The sequence below is a fragment of the Eimeria maxima genome, genomic scaffold (genome assembly GCF_000499605.1).
Source record: "Eimeria maxima Weybridge genomic scaffold, Emw_scaff15, whole genome shotgun sequence".
Lineage (NCBI taxonomy): Eukaryota > Apicomplexa > Conoidasida > Eucoccidiorida > Eimeriidae > Eimeria > Eimeria maxima.
The window spans coordinates 59,032-79,104 of record NW_013564447.1 but is presented as its reverse complement, the minus strand read 5'-3'; the positions used below and the strand labels follow the sequence as shown (position 1 = coordinate 79,104).

Sequence of the window (20,073 nt, the reverse complement as noted above, 5' to 3'; positions counted from 1 at the left end):
GGCAGGCACAGTGTACAGGGCTGGAAGTACAGCGTTTCCTAATAGAGTTTTTTCTGCATAGTGTTAAGGATTTGGTGCCAATGCGCTTGATACGTTGCTTGTGAAGGGTAGTAAGGGATGTAGGGTCTTGCGGCTAGCGAAGGAAAGCACAATAGCTAGTTAAATACGGGGATTCCCCTGTTCCTTATCCGGCAGATTGATGCGAAATATTTTCGGAGGCGTTGGTGAGGGGCTTCGATAGTTCCATGATTTTTCTTGAGTAGGGCGCATGGCAGCATGGCAAAGGTCCTGGCCTTTTCAACTATACGTGGGCCAGTCCTTTTACCCGATAAATACGCCACAATCAACGTTACGAAATGAATGCCGCCTCACGCACGTCTACCTCGTACCCGGCATACAGTTCATCAACCCTTGCCAACAAAAAAAGCATGTAGTTAAAGTCTAACTGAGAAGGGAGCGAACGCCAGTCTTCTTGGGCCATCGCGTGAGAAATAGGTCGGTGTCACTGTCACTGAATGATTGAAGGTTGCATGTTGCGTCGTTGTTAACAGGTTTATTCTAGTGGCAAGAAGCCTCTACGAGCAAAATTGAGGCAGTTGTCAGAACGGGGTGTTCCCGGCACATTCCTAAACTCCGCTAGTCCCACCCGTGCTGGCAATATCCTTTGAGTTGCTTTTTCACATATATGTGGACAACCACAGGAGTTAATATATGAGGGACGTGTTTGATGCATCCGTTTCAGTCTAGATATAGAGCTCACGCTTGCGGATGAAGGGGAGTTACAGTGCTACAGTTTGATGCTTTGGTATCATGACTGGTAAGTCGGCAGGAGTTTGTCCTGGAGTTTGCTACAGATTGTTTGATTTTAGCACTTTGATGCCAACTACTTCATCAAATATGTGTTCTTGGAATGCAAACTCATAAGGTCGTTATAATAAAAAGGGGTTATCGGTGGAGACGGCTGCTTATATGTCCGCACAAAATGGGATGGCGACAGCGAGACTGACTGCCCCGATTACCTGTGACTTCAAAGCAATTCGGACCTGTCACTTATGCTGATCTGCAAAAAAATTTTATCGATTCATGTATGAACAATTTTCTCATTCGATCGGCTTTAAACTCACCGAAATAAACAAATTATTTTGATGTATGAACAATTTTCTCCTTCGATCGGCTTTAAACTCACCGAAATAAACAAATTATTTTGAGATATTAAACGTTGTCATTCATCGAGCTTAGCAAGTATTGCCAGCGACAGGATGCACTTGAGGAACTCCACAAGAGCACTGGAATCATTTATTCTGAAGGTAGAATGGGCTCGGGGGCACCACTTGGTTCTTCAGCAGAAACAGGGCTGCTGATTTCTTGAGGCGGTGCAAGGCCGCCAAGCTCTTCGCGGAGTTTGTTGGCAGTTGCCACTCGGATTGCCCTCTCCTGTCCTTCAGTAGTTGGACGAATCCGCCGCACGATAATCTTTGAGGTAGCGGCAATACGCTTGAGGACAAGTGGTTTAGGAAACCTCCGCCTCTCGAAGATTCCTGAAAAAGCGGAGTCATTGCAACCCATAACCGTAATATGAACTGGTTCCTCTGTGAGATGGTGGTGCCGAGCTGCTTATGGGCGTTGGCATTTAAGGTCTCACCAGATTGAATGAATGCCAGCATATCAGCAGCGATTAGGATAGGATTGAAAAATTTGGGTCGGGTGTCTTTGTTCAGGCTTCTCTTGCGAAGTGGACTACGCTCGGTTAATGACCATTTTACTTCTTTCAATAGTTGCAGCCGATCATTCAAAGAATCCCAATCGCTGTGCTGGGCAATGGCCAACACGACTTCCTCAGCTACCCGTTGTCCAAATGACAACACGGGCGTATAAAGAAGGTATTCAAGCCCTCTCTCCAAAGCTCTTGGTAATTCGTTAGGGCTGCTCAAAATCAAGTTGTAGAGCTCCCCCGCTTTTGCAGCATGTGCTGTACCCACAAAACCCGAATCACCGCAAGTGTGAGCTTAACAATACTAAATCAAGGTGTGCATGCAGTCTCCTGCAGAAGTACCGTTCCGGAGCAGTGTGGACAACCCTGTGTTTTACCTGTTTCTATTGCGTTGAAGGCTTCCTTTAGTAACTCCTTTGATATATTTTTAGCTGCCTCTGGTGCTGCTGCGCCATCAGCTAATTTTTTATAGAAACAGTCACATTTGTAGAGATACTGCTCCTGTCGAGTCAGAGGCAAATAACCAGTTATATCGTCCATTGCCTCCTGCAGGCAGTCTACCTTTGCTTTCTCGGCTAGCTTAAGAAACCCGGATACAAAAACAGTGAGCCCAGCCCTGTCAAGCAGTGGCAAGCTCTCATTGCCCATTAATATATCCCGAGCTTTTGCAATTATCGCATGTGGCCGCAAGGTTGACGATTGGCGCATTATGTAGAATACATCTACGAGGTCGGTCAAACGGTTCGACGCGCTAGCATCGGCTAGAGCTTCTCCTGTCAAAGACGTAGGATCCTTTGTGAGCTCTTCAAGCTTTCCATGGTCAAGTAGCGTGTACCAGTCGCCGAGGCAAGGTGGGTCTGAGCGAAGCACATGGAAAAATGTGCGGAAACGAAATCCATATATTTGAGTTAGTCGAATCTGCTGCAGTGCACTGGAGTACTCAGCACGTACTGCCTTGCAGCTGCGCTTGCAGCTGGCGGCTTTACTCACATGAGACACTTGCAGCAACAATTTGAGGAGAGCCTTCCTCAGTGGGATTCTCAGCCCCAAGCGCCAGCCTAGCGGTTTTCCTGAAAACATCTGCCGGCGTCAAAGGGTTAGCTGGATTGGCATTAGAAAACTCAATGACATTTGCTATAATGAAGCTCAGGACTCCAGTAGTCAAATCCACGGATGCAAACTGGGCCGCTGCGAGGTGGCCTACTTCATGACCCACGAATGCAATTAACACGCCACGAAAAAAAGGAGACACAGCATTGGCAATCGTCAAGCGAGCTTCAGTTTTAATGCTGGTGTTAACCAGATCTTCGAGGAAAGACCCCACTGGTTTCCCGTCAACACGTGTGCTCTGCACAAGATCTTGGGGGCTTATCTCATCTTCTTTAGTTTGCTGGAAATTGAGAAGCTCAGATAGGATATAACACAGGACAACGTGGTCGTCCATATTCACAGAAACCATCGAACCATTGAAAAAAATCTCAGGAGCGTTCCTCAGAAGGCCATCACATAATTCAAACATCGTCCGTCCCTCCAACTGAGCAGCACAGCAACACACGGAAAAAAAAATGGTACACGTCTAATCTCAAACATTGCAACGTTAATAAGCACCAAGCCTAGCGTGGATTGTTTGACTCACTGGCAGATTCAGGAGCTCGAGGGCATCTAATGTATTTGAAATGCTTTGGACTACCGAATACTTTGTTTGCAAACTCATTGCAGTGCTTCGGGATTCAGTTTGAGCAGAGGCTTTGAAAACTCCAAGTGCTAAAACCGCAACAGAGGCAAAAAAAAACACTAGTATTAACACTCAGCCAACTAAATGTTATGGCATATGTAGGGACTGGAATATTTCCATTGGCAAGCCCGCCCTACAGTGATGCATTATCTATGGCTATGCAGCTGCACTGAGCAATCACAGTAGAGGTAGCTCTTCCTCACATATTCGAAGATGAGCCATATCCTCTGACGTGGCCCTCTCGAAGAACTCTAGTACATGGGCAACGTTGAGGGAGCTGTTCAGGAAGGTAAGGACTTCAACACCCGCAAAGGACAGTTGGAGAGCTTTGCTTAATTGCCCTCCCTCTGGATTCTTAAGAGCCAACATGCCAACCGCAAGCTCCATGCCTCCTTTTCCCTCGCTCAGGTACCGGAGAGCCCACCCAGCAGCTGCTTCCACTGTTTTCATTGGTAGAGTTTCTATCCGTGATTTAAGTTTCTTATATTCGTCTGGGGAAAATCGCACGAACATGCATGGCTCCATGAGAAGGCATTAACAGCTCGACTCCCCAGGAATGTTTGTTTTCTTAACTCTCAGTTACCTCTTGCTTCTATTGTTTGGACAGGGACGGAACGAAGTTCGGACAGGATGCTCTGCATGGAATGACTATCAGAAAGTAGGACCGCCAGCTCCTCAAAGGCAAGCTGAAGTCGGCCATACTCAAGGAGGTCTAGAGCTTCGATAAAGAGTCCACTACGGAGCTCAGGGTTGGGGAATACTCGTCCTTCTGCTCCCTGTACTGCAGCAAAGAATGTTGTGCCGTGCAAAACGTTCGGTCGACTGCAGCACAGTAGGAAATATAAACACCAGATTGAATGCATATGTACAAAGTACGTTGATGGGCCCATCTGTCCCCTAGTTATCAATAAAGTTTGGCGTTTGAAGCCTGAACCTACATTTTTCTAAAGAGGGCAAGCTGCTTTGCTCCCACAAACCGCCTGAGCTTTCCATGGCAAGCCCTGATAAAAACTCCCAATTTCTTTCGAAGGCTTTGGGGCAGGTGTTTTATGTTCTCAACATAACTGCGCAATGCAGTTACTAGGCTCTGACGCTCCTTGATGTATCGCTTAGGCCCACCCAAGGCCGGATGAATTTCAGTGTACATTTTGGCAAGACTTTCTCCCTCTCCTGCTTCTGCATATTCCACACTCAACTCCTGCAGCAGTTTATCATATGAATACTTCGCAGCCGTTTTGCCGTACAATTCAGCCTCAGCTGCAAATGTGTCAATGTTTAAGAAGTCCATCCATCTCGTTGAACCACGCACGCTGTCCAGAATGTCGGCGAATGATGACACGAAGTTACGTACATGCTCCTGCAAATTTTCCGTACAACTCATAGTGCAAACCAGTGTGTTGGAAAGAAAGAGTAGAGAGGTGCAATTATTTCAGATGTTTGTGAGACAATCTGCATGAATGTTACTGACCTTATCTGCTTCTTCAATATTATCGACACTACCCATCTTGAAGTAGCGAAGTGCTGCGCATTTAACAATGAATTCATCTACAGTCTGGGACCCTTCTTCTAGCCATGCGCAGTGAGGTGCTTCTGTAAGCAGCTCCCCACGTTGTTGAGCCATATGCAAATGGAGGACTTCCCTTTGATATAGGTTCATAACCAACGTTTTGCCAGTACGGTGTTTCTGGATCTTTTGGTATGCCATATAGGCCACAGTCATCATAAAAACAGATATTATGTCTTTAGAATCAAGGCTGTGCATGCGTACGATCAGCCTATTTATGGCTCCTAAGAAGATGCTCTTCACAGTAACAAAACTTAGCGGGAAGGTGTACAGGCGACCTTCCAGCATCACGCTGGTTGGTGGTCTTGTTTTTGCTGTGGTTGAGAGGGCGAGAAGTGTATCGAAAAACATTTTCGGAGTAACGTTTTGCATGAAGACGGATGGGCTGTGGCTCCAAAAGGATTCCGTTTTGGAATGGATGAGAAGAAGTAGGCTCGCCATCTGTTTAAACATCCACAACGAAAATCAAGGACCCAACTTGGTAGTCTTGCCAGCTGGTGCCAGTGAGTGCTCTCTCCTTAGACTCATTTCTTTGATGCATGTACAGAAATGTTGTTCCCAGGAGGCTTACCATTTCTGCTGGAGCCCTTCCGTACACGTCGAAAAACTTAGCCACAATCACGTCACGCACGGCTGCAGGATCATCCTGTATCGATGCGAGTTCTTCCCGTGGATCGTTGTACTTGATATGTCCAGGGATTTTGTGGGCGGGAATGCCTTCTGCCGGAGCTCCGGCGCCTGTCGCTGGCTGTATACCTTCTATTGCAACCCCTTCTGATACTATTGGGAACTGCAGTGTGCCCCTATTACCTTCTTCGAGATGGAACCAGCAACTGGTATTAAGGGGAGGAGGCCGAAATTTGGTGGATTTGCCTTCTTGACGTCCGCTTAGAGCTGCAAAAGCAAGGTGCAAAAGATGGACACTTCCCACTGTTTTCCGCCAAGTAGGTTTTGACTTGGGAAGAGGGGTTTTATACCCACGCCATACTGATAAAATGCGACAGTCGTGTTCTCAGATATTTGCAGTTTACCTCTCACGTCGTCAGCATCATCCGCTGAAACGCGCACAACAGTTCGCAAAGTCAAACAAAGGTTTTGCATTTGCACACACTAGTTCTAGGCAGGGCTATTTTTACTGTATCGAAACCGCTTTTTTAAGCATTTGTTTTGGACTTACGCGTGAACTGTATGCTGCGACCGTTGGCGTCATGCAGTGTAAGCTTGGTAAACTCGTCAGTAAAGTCGAACCGGATGAATACAAGCTGGACAGTGCACATACACACAATTGAATTCATTTCCTGCCAGCATGAACACAGAAGGATCTACAGGCAGCTTCTGATGTGACTGGGTAGGTTTGCAACCTGTCTTACACGGCCAACGATGGTCTGGCGGAGATGTTGAAGGAAGGCTCCCATGGATTCTGAACAGGAACCAGAATTGTGACACATTTTCAAAGCGTGTTCTGCTTCTAATGCAACAATTCACCCGAGTATACCTCTTTCGGGAACAAGGTGGTCCCTACTTACTGCGATCGCTAGCTCCGTCAGCAACAGCTTGGTTGTCTCGGGAGAGCTTTGAAAAGTCCCGCCAACGGGCAAAAACATCGCCCACAGCAGAATCGTTAAGAGCAGCTATGTCATCGGGGGAGACCGCCATAGGTACCGAAAGTGAGTAAAGCGCTTCCTTTACAAATAAATTCGCATCCACTTCTGCTGTCACCACTTTGCCGCACACTTCAGGATCCGGAACGCCTAGTCGTGGGTTGCATTTAGAGATGAAGTCTTGCACAGTCTTTACCGATTTATTGCTTTCCAACCGCCTTATCAATAAGTTCGCCTCGAGGAATCTTCCATAAAGGGATTTGACAGCCTTACGCAACTTCTGAGCACCTTTGTTAAGAAGGCTAAACGCTGCGCTGTCCCGGCGATTTCTGAGTGTTTCGTCCCCCATGTCGTCCACAACAAAATGCAGTGCGAGGCCAGCACCTGAACGCAAAGCCACAAATCACTAGCCAGTTTCCAGGAGGTGTGAATATGAAGATACGCACACCGCTATGCTCTTTTCTGGCTCCCAAAACAGTAGGTTGTCTCGCATGTGCGCGCTACCACTAATGCGCAATTAGAGCTTTAACAAATCGTACCGCTTTGGAAGAAACCATGTGCCAAAGAAGTCCCAGACTCGACGAACCAAGGCTCTCTAAACATCTTCCTGGGAAGGGATGTCTTGCCAGCTTCAGCTGCAGCCTCCCTGTACCGTTGGAAGTTTGCCATGGCAGCTTGGATTTGATCGCCCGCAGACTCAAGAGGCAACTTCTCGCTCAGAACGTTTGTTATGTCGGCATTCAGAAGCACATATGCAGTCTCGTAGAAGATTGACATCACCTCTCCGACGTATGACTTAAAGAACTTGTAGTCGTACTCCAGAATTTTAACCATCTGTCCCACCACTGTCTGGATGTGCTTCAGAGGGTCTCTCCGGAAAGATTGTACAAACTTGCGGTGTCTCCGGCACTGCGCATACATAAATACAGAGCAATGGACAGACACGCTCTTGCTCGGTTAAACAAGAGGACAGTGTGGCAATATATAGGTCTACAGGTAAATGCTGGAACTTACGGAGGTGTCTAAGCGGCTTTTAGTTTCTCCTGGCGACACTTTGACACCTGGCGCCTACGAGCAGACACCATACGCAAAACTGCTAGCATACTAGTGCAAATCCTTTCACAGGGGGCATTAGCACATCATACTGCAACTCTAATTAGCAAAGCGGAGATTCTTACAATTGCGTGAAACGCAAGCAGTATTTCTTCCTTCAGTGGCTCCTCCGAAAGACCTCCCTCGGATTCATTATCCGATGAGCTCTTCGTTCCATCTGAATCGGACCCCGGCGCCGTCGATTCGTCGGATATCAAATCTATCATTGCCTGTTCTTCTGCGGTCCCAGGTTGGCTTCCCATAGCCTGAGAAGCAGCACAGCGTTGAACCCGAGAGCAGTTACATCGGCTGGCGAGGCATCTTTCTTCAGAGCCAGGTTGCTGTGTAGCCCTGTAGGCCATTTCGGATTAACGAAAGCAGTTTGGTGCTTACCCTGCCCTCACAATATCCGACAAACGCTTCTGCACCCTGTTTATACGACGTGAGGGTGCTGATGAATGCTCGACCGAAGTCAAAAGCCCCTATCCAAAGACCGTCCGCGTAATTCCAGGAAGCCGTACCAGCAGAAAGGGCTTCAGTTACGCGCTTCCCTTTCTGTGTAATATCCTGAACATTGACAGCGTATAGCTGGAACAAAAGGGTGATCATTGCAGGAGAAGCATTGCGGAGCAGGTCCTGCAGAATCGGCCACGCCACGGGATCATTACGGACGGCTGAATACAAAGCATATCCAGAATAGAGCAGCACATGCTGACTTCTGTGTATGCTAGAGGGTGGAGAGGAAGGAAGCAAAACTTGAACAACCGAAGTTTCCACCACATCATTCACTTTAGCTGCACTATGTAATCATGAGCTATAGTGGCTTACCAAACCGGCGGAACAAAATTTGAATGCCGCGTAGACCCAAGCGCGTGACATTGGCCAACGCTTTGAAAAGGTTCTTGGCAGCAGCGACCACTCCAGTTTTACATATTACACCGATCATCAGGGAGAAGATGCCTCTGAAGCTTGCATAGGCAGGGTAGAATACGAGCATGAAGGAGCGAGAAAGAGACTTCAGCACGGAGCCGAAAATGCCACCCGGAAGTACGGCGGTGTAGGGGGCTATGCTATTCATACGGTAGCCAAAGGAAAAGCAAGCACTCTTGACCTCTCCAGTTGGAAGCCCCAAGACTCCCTCAAACGTCTCGTCGAAAGCAGTACTAACCACGTTAGAAAGCGTTGCCAAGGGATTTGCCCACAACGACATTAACCAGGAGAATATTGGCCTGCCTAAAGAATGAATCACCGCACAAGTAGCGCAAGGCATTGGAACACCATTGCATTTTGCCCTTCTGCTATGCTGCAGAGTGCTCATCAGGTCTACTAGCCCACCTTTGTTTGCCAGGATTAAGTCCAATGCATGTCCGCCAGCGTTGACTGCTCGAAGCGCCGCAAGTATGTCCCTTCTGGATTGCAAATATGCCTTTCGATCGAGCAGGGACGTCCGCAGTGTATACCTCTGTTGTAGGACCAATGAGGCCATGACCTCCTCAGCAGCGACTGCCTTGTCTGCGAGCACTCATTAGCAATTGCACAGGTATTTCAACTGATGCGTCTATTTTCGCGACTGTCTTAATGTTCTTGTTCCTTGTTCCTGTCAACGGGGCTTACCTTTCCGCGCGGGAGTCCATCTAGTGGCGGCCCTTTCAATTGCATTTACAATCTTCACCCGTTCGCTGTAGCGGACTGTAACGAACTTCAGGAATGGATTTTGAGCAAATAGCAAGCGCAGAAATCCCAGAGAATTCGTAAATTTGCCGTCTGAAAGAGAACACATGAGAGCACCAGGGCTCACAATCGAGGGAACTCACCAGACTATGGTGCCCTCTGCGCAGCTTCCATTTGTTAAATGTAAATGAAGTCAGAATAAGTGTTGTGCTTACATTTTTTAAACGCCTGCTGGAGGTTTTGGGAATATGCCAGCATCTGTTCGTGTTCCAGGAGTCCAACAAGTTTCGTCCTCTCCTTTCCAGTTTCAACCAGCGAATGCCCGTAGCCGGTAAAATTTTCCTCTAGCTTGTGTATATTAGACCCATATGAGAAATGCGTTTTAGCAGGAGGGCCACCATTTTCATCTGAAAGCACATAAGCACAAATGAGAATATGCATTTGAACAGTGAGACAACACATTGCACTGTAGCAGTATTATTGCACTGTAGCTGAGGAGTCGGCAATATGCATAGCTACATGCAAAAGACAAAACATGAGTTGCAAGCTATCTTTCTCGGCAAACGTTTTGGTCTGTGTTACTTACAGGGGACGGTTGCCCTCCATTCCGCTTGCCAAGAATGGGGCGAAATGCCCTGCTTGCGACCAGTCACCGCGGCGCTGTTTACTGCCCCATGACATATGGTCAGAAAACTCAACAGAACGAATATAATAGAAATCCCCGACGCCATGCAGAGAGAGATCGAACTTTTCGCCATTGTGGCTTCTGAATGCCGCGGTTCGGTGGCCTGAATGTCTTGGCGGTTACTACAAAATCCCCGACAGGCTCTGCACGCTCACTTGAACCCTGTCAATTCAGACAGCAGGCGAGCTTATATGGCTATACCTCGGTTTTATGGACCTTTGCAAGAAGAAATTGTATAGATTAGGTGGACTGGTCCGTCGATGTGTTGTCGGCACTGCCTGTTTGTGGCTCGGCTTCAAGCGGTGCTGTAGCCAACTAGGCTCACAGGGGTCGGAGGCAAAATTGCAAAGAAAGAGAGAAATCAAACACAGAGACTCATTTAAAAACAATCACATGAATGACTGAAACTGGGTAGCTTGAAAATCCCTCACTGCAAACGTGGCACGCCATCTGGCTGGCCACGTCCCGATTGGCGGCTGGGTGACCTCTACGGCTGGCTGCAAAATTCGCGTTTCACGCCTAGTAATCCCAAACAATGTTTTTTAAGCTCACATTTCACCTTAAAATATTCTCTTTAGGCAAATTTACTTTTGTGTAGCGGTTCAATTGCTTGAGGTGTTTGCTCTTGCCTCGATTAGGACAACTGCGGTGTCTTGCCAGGCGAGCGAACACCGCGCAGTTTTGTAGCCTGTTGCTAGACGCTCCGAAGAAACCCAAAAGCCACATACAAATGCATTTCCAAAACCAAAGCCACTTTTTATATACTAACTATTATACAGAATGTGGAAGCATACAGGATTCATCGACACCGCTCCCCTCTGCTTAACCGTGGTCCACACCGGTGGTGTATGCTATAGGCGGGAGCTATGCCGTTGATGTCGTCTGGTATGCCCAAGCTATGCTAGCAAAATTTATGGAATACGTAGGGAGCAGTAGTTGTGCGGGCCAGACATTCGGTGCTTCTTTGCTGTTCCTGTTGCCCTGGCGCATCGCCCGACACCAACGCAAATAAGCTCGAGACGCCGTTTTCCCGTCAGCTTTTAGTACACTGCGTTATTATGGCGTCATCTGCCCAAAGGGCAGTGTAATTGGATTTGTGTTCTATTTGATTGTATTTGCCTGGCATCGACAAGCCCCATGCATCATGGTGGTGTCTTCACTTCAACCGGCGTGTGGAATTGCCAGTGACACAAACTGACACGTTTTTCTGAAGTCATTCAGAAACATTCTGACTGATTAGGAGCAGCACCTATGTTTCGTAATCCGCGTGTCTTCAATAACCAAAGGCCGACCGGCTGCCATACCATGCTGGCCTGCCACTCTTCCGGCCTATTTTCGCCACATGAAATTTGTCTAAAAATTCAGTATTGGTAGCTCCAGCTCATCGAAAGGAACTAGGAGCTCCTTCTTTTTGGAAGCCATTGGAAATTTCCAGGTGTGTGCCTCTGCGCGATGGGGTCCGAACAGGGAACCGATTTCCCAAACTACCTGCTGTTCGTCATTGCAACAAATGTTAACTAAACGGAAAAAAATTGAAGGCTTTGCTTTCTTCTTAAGAGACACGATGACTCTTTGCAGTCTGGCCAAAACTTCAGCTCGCTAGCACTCATGTTGCAGCGACCTGTACAGACAACTGAGTTATGGTTACAACGGTTCAACGGACATCATGTATCTGAAATGGCACATACGTTTACAGGAGAGTCAGCACGCCAAAGGTAGGTAAGAAAAGAGTACATTTGTCGTCTCACGTAGAGGGTGGGTACAAGTAAAGCAAGAATGCATATTTGTGTGATTTCATAAACACCTTGCGTTCTACAGGAAGTATCTAGGTTATCGATTAACTCTGGAAAAGTCGTGATGTGTGTCTGCATCAGATTTGCGGCTGGAAGTCTACCCCTCTGAGAGAGAGAGAGAGAGAGAGGTAGTCTTCCAGCCGCATATTCAAGTGTAGATGCGTAGAGGCGTGCTCTCCAATAGCGCGCCTCTGAAAGACGTGAGCCCATGCAATTGTTTTATTACTGCACTTGCCAAAATCCCCAAATAGTGGGTTACTCTTTGCAGGAGCATTTAGCTCACCTGCCGAAGGTCAGCAGAAGCAAACAGCGCTACACAAAAAGGGGTCTAGGAGAGTACAACACTTCAAATTAGCCCCACGCATAGTAGAGCACACGTTCACACGGCCACTGGTCAAACGTTCGTGCCCAAGGTCATTAAGGAATCTTTTTACAGGGATTGGCCTCTAAGTTACTATGATGCCAGCTATTAAAAATTCAACTGATTCCTAGTACCGTAGTTTGCTTCATGACATCCCAGTGAGGCGGACGGGCTGAAAGCGATTGCATTGTGCAGAGGCGAATAGCAGAAGCAGCTGCTAATGCCGAAATAGTGGAATACCTGTGAGCTACTTCACCAAAGAAGTAGAAGTGCAACTTTTCTTCAACGAAACATTAGGTTGTAGGAGAGAGTATGCAGCTTTGGCTGCGGTCAATCTCGTCAGCTGAATACGAGAAAACTTTGGAGGTTTACAATGTATGTGCATCTCATTCCAGCTGTTCGGCGAAATCCACATGGGCTCACGGTAAGCTTAGCTTTTAGACTGCTGAAAGGAAACTGAAGGTGCGTGGCCCCATGTTCGAAAGTTCGAGCACAATTCAGCTTTCACCGAGCAGGATGGTCCGGGTAGGTAAAGCCATTGAACGATTCAGATGCACAGTGTATGAGCAACAAAGGTGTAGTGGATAGGATTGCAACCGGGAAAATGGAACTTCAGTAGGCAAGATGGAATCACCTACGGTACAGTTCAGAAGACCTCTGTAGAATGCCAGCTCAGGCCACGCAAGGTCTGGTTGGGGTTTTCGGAACTTATTCCTGCTGGAGGTTTCGCCGCCGTGCAAGATTGTGCTTCTACATAGCTGGCATAGCTAACACCCAACCAGAATTACACTACTGGAAACAGCAACCAAAGCAAAATATTGCTGAAGCTAGTGGCTTTGATACTTCCGCCGATTGCTAGTACCTCCCGATCAGCTAAAATATTCAATCTGTACGATCTTAATAGCTCTGTTGGAGGTTATTTTCCACACGCTATTTAAACAAGTTACTTGATCTGCAACTTGAGGGTACTCCGTTATCTGCTATTGCAGCTCATGTGAAACACCGTAAGTGTGCGAATCCCCTGCGGGCAATGAGATTCTTGAATGCCCTACAAAAGGATTTCGTAGAAAAGTGCCCGCGACTACCGGCAGCGGTATTGTGTTGAGCTGGGCCTAAACAGCAAGGTACCCTCAGTTCAGCAGCCGCAGCTGAGCAAAAGCGGAGTACCCCGTCTACCCACATCCGTCAGATTTTGCAGACGGCCGTTACAAAGCAGCTGGCCATTTACTTCAGTTAATAGCCACGAAATAGCTAGTAAAGAAAGATATACAGACTCTGCCAGTGAAATATCACAAGCAGGCGCGGCTCCTACCAGGGAGCATCGAGTGCTCACAGTGCAAGCCGAGGGGCACTTGCGCTACCTCATAACAACACAGAATGCAACCTAGGGAGCCTTCGGTGGCTGGTAATCTGGATTCTTCCGGAGAAGGACAATACCCTCAAGGACGCGCGCAACTGGCAGATCTGACGAAACAGCGCAGCCGTGCCAGAAATTCAAAGCACGTGACAAACTATAGGCGCAATCGGCCCATTCAGAAAGTGCACAAACAATGTTGGCAGAAAAAGCGCACTGGCAAACTAGGCCACAGAGCTACTGTAGAGGAATATATGAGACTGCTCCGACAGAGCAACAGAGGGCATCCAGGGTGCAGTTACCTATAGGTGGACTTACACTCATCTGTTGCCAGTTCAGCTCTTTCGCTGAAATTAAGCAAAACCGGAGATGTATGCGTCTGGAATCCTGTGATGGTCTTCGGCTGCCTGCCTACCTGCGCAACAACATCAACTGCCTCCCCAACGCGGACCGGAATCGGAAGCATCTTAAGGTCTTCATCTCCCTCCATTGACGGGACCTTGCTGTTCGTTGCACCATCTGTTTCCATGGCTGCGTCTATGCCTGCTGCTTCGGCCTCATCCTGGGCCAGCGCGGCAGTCTCCGCCTTCAGAGCAAGGTCAGGTTTTTCATCTGGGCCTGCACCTTCCATGCGCTCGGCAACTGTCACTAACCACCGTGGCTGTACTGCAGGGAACAGGTAGTAGAGCATGAAATGGAACTTCCTGGAGCAACAGCAACAAGCGCACAAACAGAAACCCCCTTCTCTCAAGAACTTTCAAACTATCCGTGGCACGGATGCAGATCATTCTCTAGCTCCCACTGATTTCAGACACCATCCTGGACTGGGCAGGGTATACTCGCGCTGGCGGAGCCTACAACCGTGAAGCAGCCGTGTAAGCACTGGGCGTGTAGAGGTCAGAATTGGTGCTGACCCTAGAATTGTGTGGCGCATGAGAAGTGCCGAGTAGGAGACAATTGCCAAGGCTCCCAGAGCGACGCGGCAGATGAGCTGCCGGTCAGAGTGAAGAGCGCCTATGTGGAGCAACCCCTTTCCCAAATATAGGAGGCCTTGTGAAAGGCGAACCTGCAACATGACACAGAAGCTAGCACGGGTGGCTTCACTAGTTGCCACTCCACAGTGAAACGTCTCATCTGCATTTACGTCGCAAGGAATCCCACCACAAATAATGCACTAGGATCCTTCCCGTAGTACGATGCCAGCTGGCGAAGAAGCGACGCAATGCGCGAGTGATTCGTCCCTGAGACGCGAGCATACAACACAAATGCCAGATGTTTAACCGGTTGCACCGCTTTGCATTCACTTTCCCGCTATCCCCAATTTACAGCTTTCCTTCCCCTCTACATGCTGGAAGTCGCAGTGGTACCTCCCCTGTTGCAACCTACCGGCGCCAAGAATGCCCATAGCAAAAATAGCATTCAGGGCAGTATCAGGGTCAGCATCGTGAGAAAGTTTGCTCAACAGGTCGATGAGCTGCGGCTTGGGGTTGCTTGGATGCTGCAACGCTACAGCTAGGGGAACAGCCCGTTTCATATGTGCATCCGCGTACTGAAGGATGTGATCCTGATATTGCATACAGCACATGCAAACGTTTACATATATGCACCAACGAGGCGTTAGACACTAATGGCGCGTGTTCAGAGACGTTCGGAGACCAATTTTGACTAGTAAAAAAGCTAGAACATCGCCGCAAGCCTTACGTAAAGTCTCAGGGCCATTTCTGCGCCAGTTTCTTCAGCAAAAGCAATCAATGCAATGTTTAGAACCGCAACGGCCTGGTCTGTATCGTCCGGATGGTCCTCATCTTCATCACCTGTAGTGGTGCTTGTTGTATTTGTTGCTCCAGATGTAGAATCACTGGCTGAGCCACCTGGAGCTGCCCGGACCCCTGATACTGCAGAAGCACCTTCAGTCCTCGTCGACGCAGCACCGTCCGCCGCAACAGCATTATCTCCTGCAGCTCCTTCTGGGTGCTGCTCGCTGTTGAGTTCCTTTTGTTTCTGTTTCCAGTAGCCCTCAGGACGGCTTTCGGCACACACACCAAGCATCCGTTGCACCTTCAGCACGTCTCCGCTACCTGCAGCTGCAAGTCCCTCGATAATTCGGGTGGCAGCAGCAGAGAATGCGGCATGTGGCAATGCAGCAACGGCGCACAAAGCCCCTTCTGCAGCATCTCGTGTTCCAAGGAACACTAGGCCCAGACCAACAGACAAAAAGTGTCCCAAAGGGGAATCCATGCCCTCTGCAGCACACAAACCACCAAAAACGTCACGCCGGCGCAACTGAACAAGAAGTGGTGTCAACGGGGAACGATGCTCATGGTCTGCTAATTATAGGAGTCAAGATGAGTGTTAGTGTGCACTCGAGGAGTAAAACACAACAGTACTACAGTCTCATACAGACAAGGCAATAACAGGAGTCTCCACGATTGCTTGGAATGCCTGTCAAACGGTGAGAAGCCTCACTAGCAGTGGTGCAGCGGTCCATAAGAGCAGTGAGAATAGCTTCGGCTGCATCCGCCGATGCGCTCCCAACGAAGCACAGGCCCAGTGAAAGGGAAGCAAACGCCGAACACACCAGTGGTAGAGACCCATCCAGCTGATACACAAACAGAGCATACGGGCGGCTTGTCAGGGAGTCAATGGAAAAAGAGACCGGCAGACAAAACAACATAAGCGATGCTCCTTCCATTGCAGTGCTTTGCCTTCACACGTATGCCTGCATCATATGGCACAATGACCGACAAAGTTGAAATCTCCCAAGAAGTTAGGGATGAACTCACAATGGCAAGCGTCAAGAGCTCCAGTACGTCCTCCCTGCAGCTTCCTGCATAAGCGCAGCCCAACCCGATAGCGGCTGCAGCCTTGAGAAGAGGCGTTTCGGCTGTCATCTCCGTTGCCTCTAGGTGATCCTTGAGCAGCGCCAGGGCAGCGTCGCACTCATGACGGACATTGCAACTGGCCACTCCAAATCCTGCAAGCCAAGCGAGTACAGATATAAGTGAGTTGATGTGCAGCGCAGCCGCCGCCAAAGGCTAGCACAATTACCATGTAAATTCATATACTATCTCCATCCGTGAACAGAAAAATCCAGGGATAGCAATGCTGACTCGACAAGCAACAGTACCACGTAGTTGGAGTTAACGCTGGGCCTGGCTTGCTGACTACGAAGCTGATTCCCCACGAAAAAGTCTAGCTACACATATACGGTGCAGATATCCCTCAAGGACGGGGAACATGGTGCACGCACCGAGGAGGGCGCCGGCCTTGATGTTCGAATCGCTGCTGTACTGGTGTTTATCGAGGTGCTGCAACGCCTCATCCACGTTCCAGAGGCAGAGAGCACCAAGCGATGCCGTAGTTGAGAGCAAACCTCGGTCTTTGTTCTTATATAGCCATCCGTTACCTGCAAACGAGTGAAATGGGACACTAGGGGCACAGATTGGCACGAAGGTGTCTAGAGTAAATGAGTTAACACCACTGCATAGGATAAACTCCTTTCATCACTACTAAAGCAAGCAGGAAGTGAAAAGCTGCCAAAGCCAGCATCAGTCATTCGACGGGGTAAGGTGCCAGTAAAGACCAATTAATCCAAACTTCAGGGTTATCCGGGCGCCAGTGAGGCGACCCGGCGGCACAAACTGAAAGCAACCGTAATAATGGATTGACTGTGGATATCTGGTTGTCATCAATAGGACGAAAACCTTGAATGCTTAAGTGTGAGCATCGCGCTTAAGAGGGTGATATGTATCCGATATGTCACTGACCGTCAGCCGTCATAAGCTTGTCCGTCCCGAAGCCACAGTTGACGAAGGCATTCACAAAAGAAGAAGCAAGGTTCTGTTGCGCACTTTCCAGACCAGCAAGACGAGCTCGCCTCCCGTGAGGATCCTCCAGGTGTCTCTTAAAAACATCCTCAGGCTCCTTAGGCTCTAGCACGTCCAGTTCTTTCGCCAAAAAGCGGAAGAACGGTGAAGTCTTGCTGCCGCTGACAAGTCGCTGAAGTTTTTCATCTTCAAACTCCACGTCTACCCGCTGTCGACACAGCAACAGCGCTAGTTGCTGCTGCACCAGGGGGTCACTGCAATCCTTTACTACCTTGTCTACTAGGGCACGGTCCCCCAACCTCAGTGCCACGCGCATTGCATCAAAGTGTTGCTGTTGTTGCATGAGGGCGTCAAATGCAACCATCTGCACTCTGAAGGCCTCTTCGGGACTTGCCGCATAGTTTGAGAGACTCAACAGATACGCTACGACCCGTTGGTAGTTATTCGCATCCAGAAGAGGCAAGAGAGACTGGGGTCGTTCCACCTCTGTCAGCAAATCAATCGCGTCTACTTCGGCATTGTGCTGCATGTAATAGGGCACAATCTCTTCCACTAACTGCAGTAGCTGCTCCACCGTAGGAAGAGGTACTGACACAGAGGCAAGCCCAGTCGTTGGTGTTTCTGCTACTGCTGTTTCCTTGGCTACGCCATTGGTTGTTTGAGGTGCCCCTGCGGGGCCATCTACCTCAACACCATCTGTAGGCGCGGCAGTTCTGCTGTCATCTGTTTCAGCCGCTGTGCTTTGTTGTTCAGCACCTGACAAAGCCTCCTGTTGCTGCAGCTCTGCAAAGGCCCCAGCAATTTGCCCCGAGAGGTTCCTTAAGTACTCATAACCCCAGGAGGTTACATCCTTACACTCCGCCTGCACCCCACAAATATCACGACAATACCAACCTCCAATGTGGCAACTCAACAATGCCCATGGCTGGAAAATGCACGCCCTACACTGGCTGCGGTCGCTGCTGTAGTGATTTTGCGCATATATGCCACTAACCTCCAAACAAAAATGCAAGGACAAACGCCGTGAGTCCCCTGATGTTGTGCATGTAACTGACAGTACCATCGCAAAATCGCGCTGCAGACAGCACAAGTACCGGAACATTATATACGTGTGTGTACGCCTCGCCGCTGTTACTGCTGCTCTCATGCTAGTTGCAGCAGTGGCTGCCCTATCAGTGTGACTTAGTTAAGTGTCATTATATCTGCTACGCAGCCAAGCAGATGAAGGGGACTGCCAGACAGCCAGACGACCTTGAGAGTAGTTTTATCTGGAAGTTGATTGTAGCGATCGACGAGTCTATCCACGTGGGGCCTGAGGAACTTGAGTGGCTTGGGGACACTTGTCATGGAGGAGGTTGCAGCCTTGAGCTCGCGAGAGAGTGTCTCCAGTGCCAGTGCCACAATCTCTGAAGCAAGTCGCATTCACTATATAGGAACTCAGCTAGCTTGCATTACATCTCCCCATGCAAACTCTACAGATGTGTTCATACGGAACGAGCAGCCTGCCCCACTGCAATCTATGTTGCTGCAGCAAAATCAATGGATACATGGCACAAGGGAGGCCGCACCGAGGTCACCGTCGCATGTTCTCTCCACAAGAAGTTCGATGTTCTCTTGTATCTTTTTGTCGTCTTCAGTCTGAACACAGCGCTGGGTAGCCAGTGGTTGGCAGTCCGGAACGACTCGGGCACAAGCTAGACAAGGAAGCGATTCAAGATTGTCTTATAGAAGAACAAACAAGCTACAGATCGGGACGGAGTCCCAAGCACCCACTGCATTACTCTCTAACGAATGCCAACCCAGAAGCAGCAATAGCAGTAGATGCGATGCAGGCCGATAAAGAGCGGAAACCGCCAGATTCAGTACCAATGCAGATGAGTGCCAATTAAAGGCAGCACATGAGCCAGAACAACCACAAATAACTATACGGAAGTGAAAGAGTGAACGCACCATCTCCTCTACCCCCCTTGTTTTCTTCCCATTTTTCTTCGGGTCCTTCGACGGGACAGCTACCTTCACGGCCTGGCGCATTCGAAGAGCACGCAACTAGACATAAAATGTGGCAAAGCCACAATAATCTTGAAGGTCACTGGTAGGGCCGAGCAAGGGCGGCACTAGGTCACAACCTCGACTATGTGTCAACACCGACGAAGCCAACAGACATGCTACACACTGAAGGCCCTACCTCCCTATTGTCGCCCTCGACTGCCATCTTCACCTACGATGTCTCTCAATCGCAAAGAAAAAATACTCCAGTAGAAAGGGAAGGAACAAGAAATGGATGAAAGTGGCCCTGGAGGACCTGCAAGGAGCAAACGCAAGGAGCGATCCCAAGGAGGCAAGTTGAGGTGGCATAAATTCATGCGGATCTACACCCTGCCCACCCAGTTGTAATCACATGCTATTGTTCCCCAATTCTCCTTCTGCAGCGCCTGATGGTTGCTAAGGTAAATGCGATATTGCGCCAAGCACGAGTTGCTCACATAGCTCACCGGCCTACCCTCTGCTCCTCTCGGATACGACTGCGCCCAAGAGCACAAGAAGACCTCGAATTTGCCACTCCGACACACAAACCCGTGTGCCTGCAACAACGAGACAGGCAGCCCCTAAGCTTCTCCCTGGGGTGCAGCCCGCGTTGCATGCGGCTATCGCCGGGCGGCACAGGGAGACCTGCGGCTT

At 49.0% G+C, this 20,073-nt stretch overlaps 2 protein-coding genes across 2 annotated transcripts; both read right to left on the bottom strand.

Moving 5' to 3' along the window:
- Positions 1-1,296: 1,296 nt before the first annotated feature.
- EMWEY_00002980 (hypothetical protein) lies at positions 1,297-10,132 on the bottom strand (the record flags this gene model as incomplete). Its single annotated transcript, XM_013479969.1, has 21 exons — positions 1,297-1,538; positions 1,643-1,969; positions 2,089-2,568; positions 2,702-3,245; positions 3,348-3,475; positions 3,650-3,937; positions 4,030-4,268; positions 4,424-4,803; positions 5,582-5,904; positions 5,988-6,065; positions 6,188-6,308; positions 6,381-6,430; positions 6,537-6,995; positions 7,151-7,520; positions 7,626-7,679; positions 7,790-7,969; positions 8,097-8,377; positions 8,532-8,936; positions 9,318-9,467; positions 9,590-9,781; positions 9,961-10,132. 21 exons carry the CDS (start codon positions 10,130-10,132, stop codon positions 1,297-1,299), a joined length of 5,463 nt encoding a protein of 1,820 aa, XP_013335423.1.
- Positions 10,133-13,597: 3,465 nt separating this feature from the next.
- Positions 13,598-19,606, bottom strand: EMWEY_00002970 (26S proteasome non-ATPase regulatory subunit 2, putative; the record flags this gene model as incomplete). Its single annotated transcript, XM_013479968.1, has 14 exons — positions 13,598-13,677; positions 13,886-14,271; positions 14,482-14,633; positions 14,729-14,808; positions 14,954-15,131; positions 15,269-15,810; positions 16,034-16,166; positions 16,351-16,541; positions 16,818-16,973; positions 17,335-18,256; positions 18,646-18,800; positions 18,963-19,032; positions 19,345-19,416; positions 19,580-19,606. The coding sequence occupies 14 exons, from the start codon at positions 19,604-19,606 to the stop codon at positions 13,598-13,600; spliced, it is 3,144 nt and encodes a 1,047-aa protein (XP_013335422.1).
- Between the last annotated feature and the right edge of the window lie 467 nt (positions 19,607-20,073).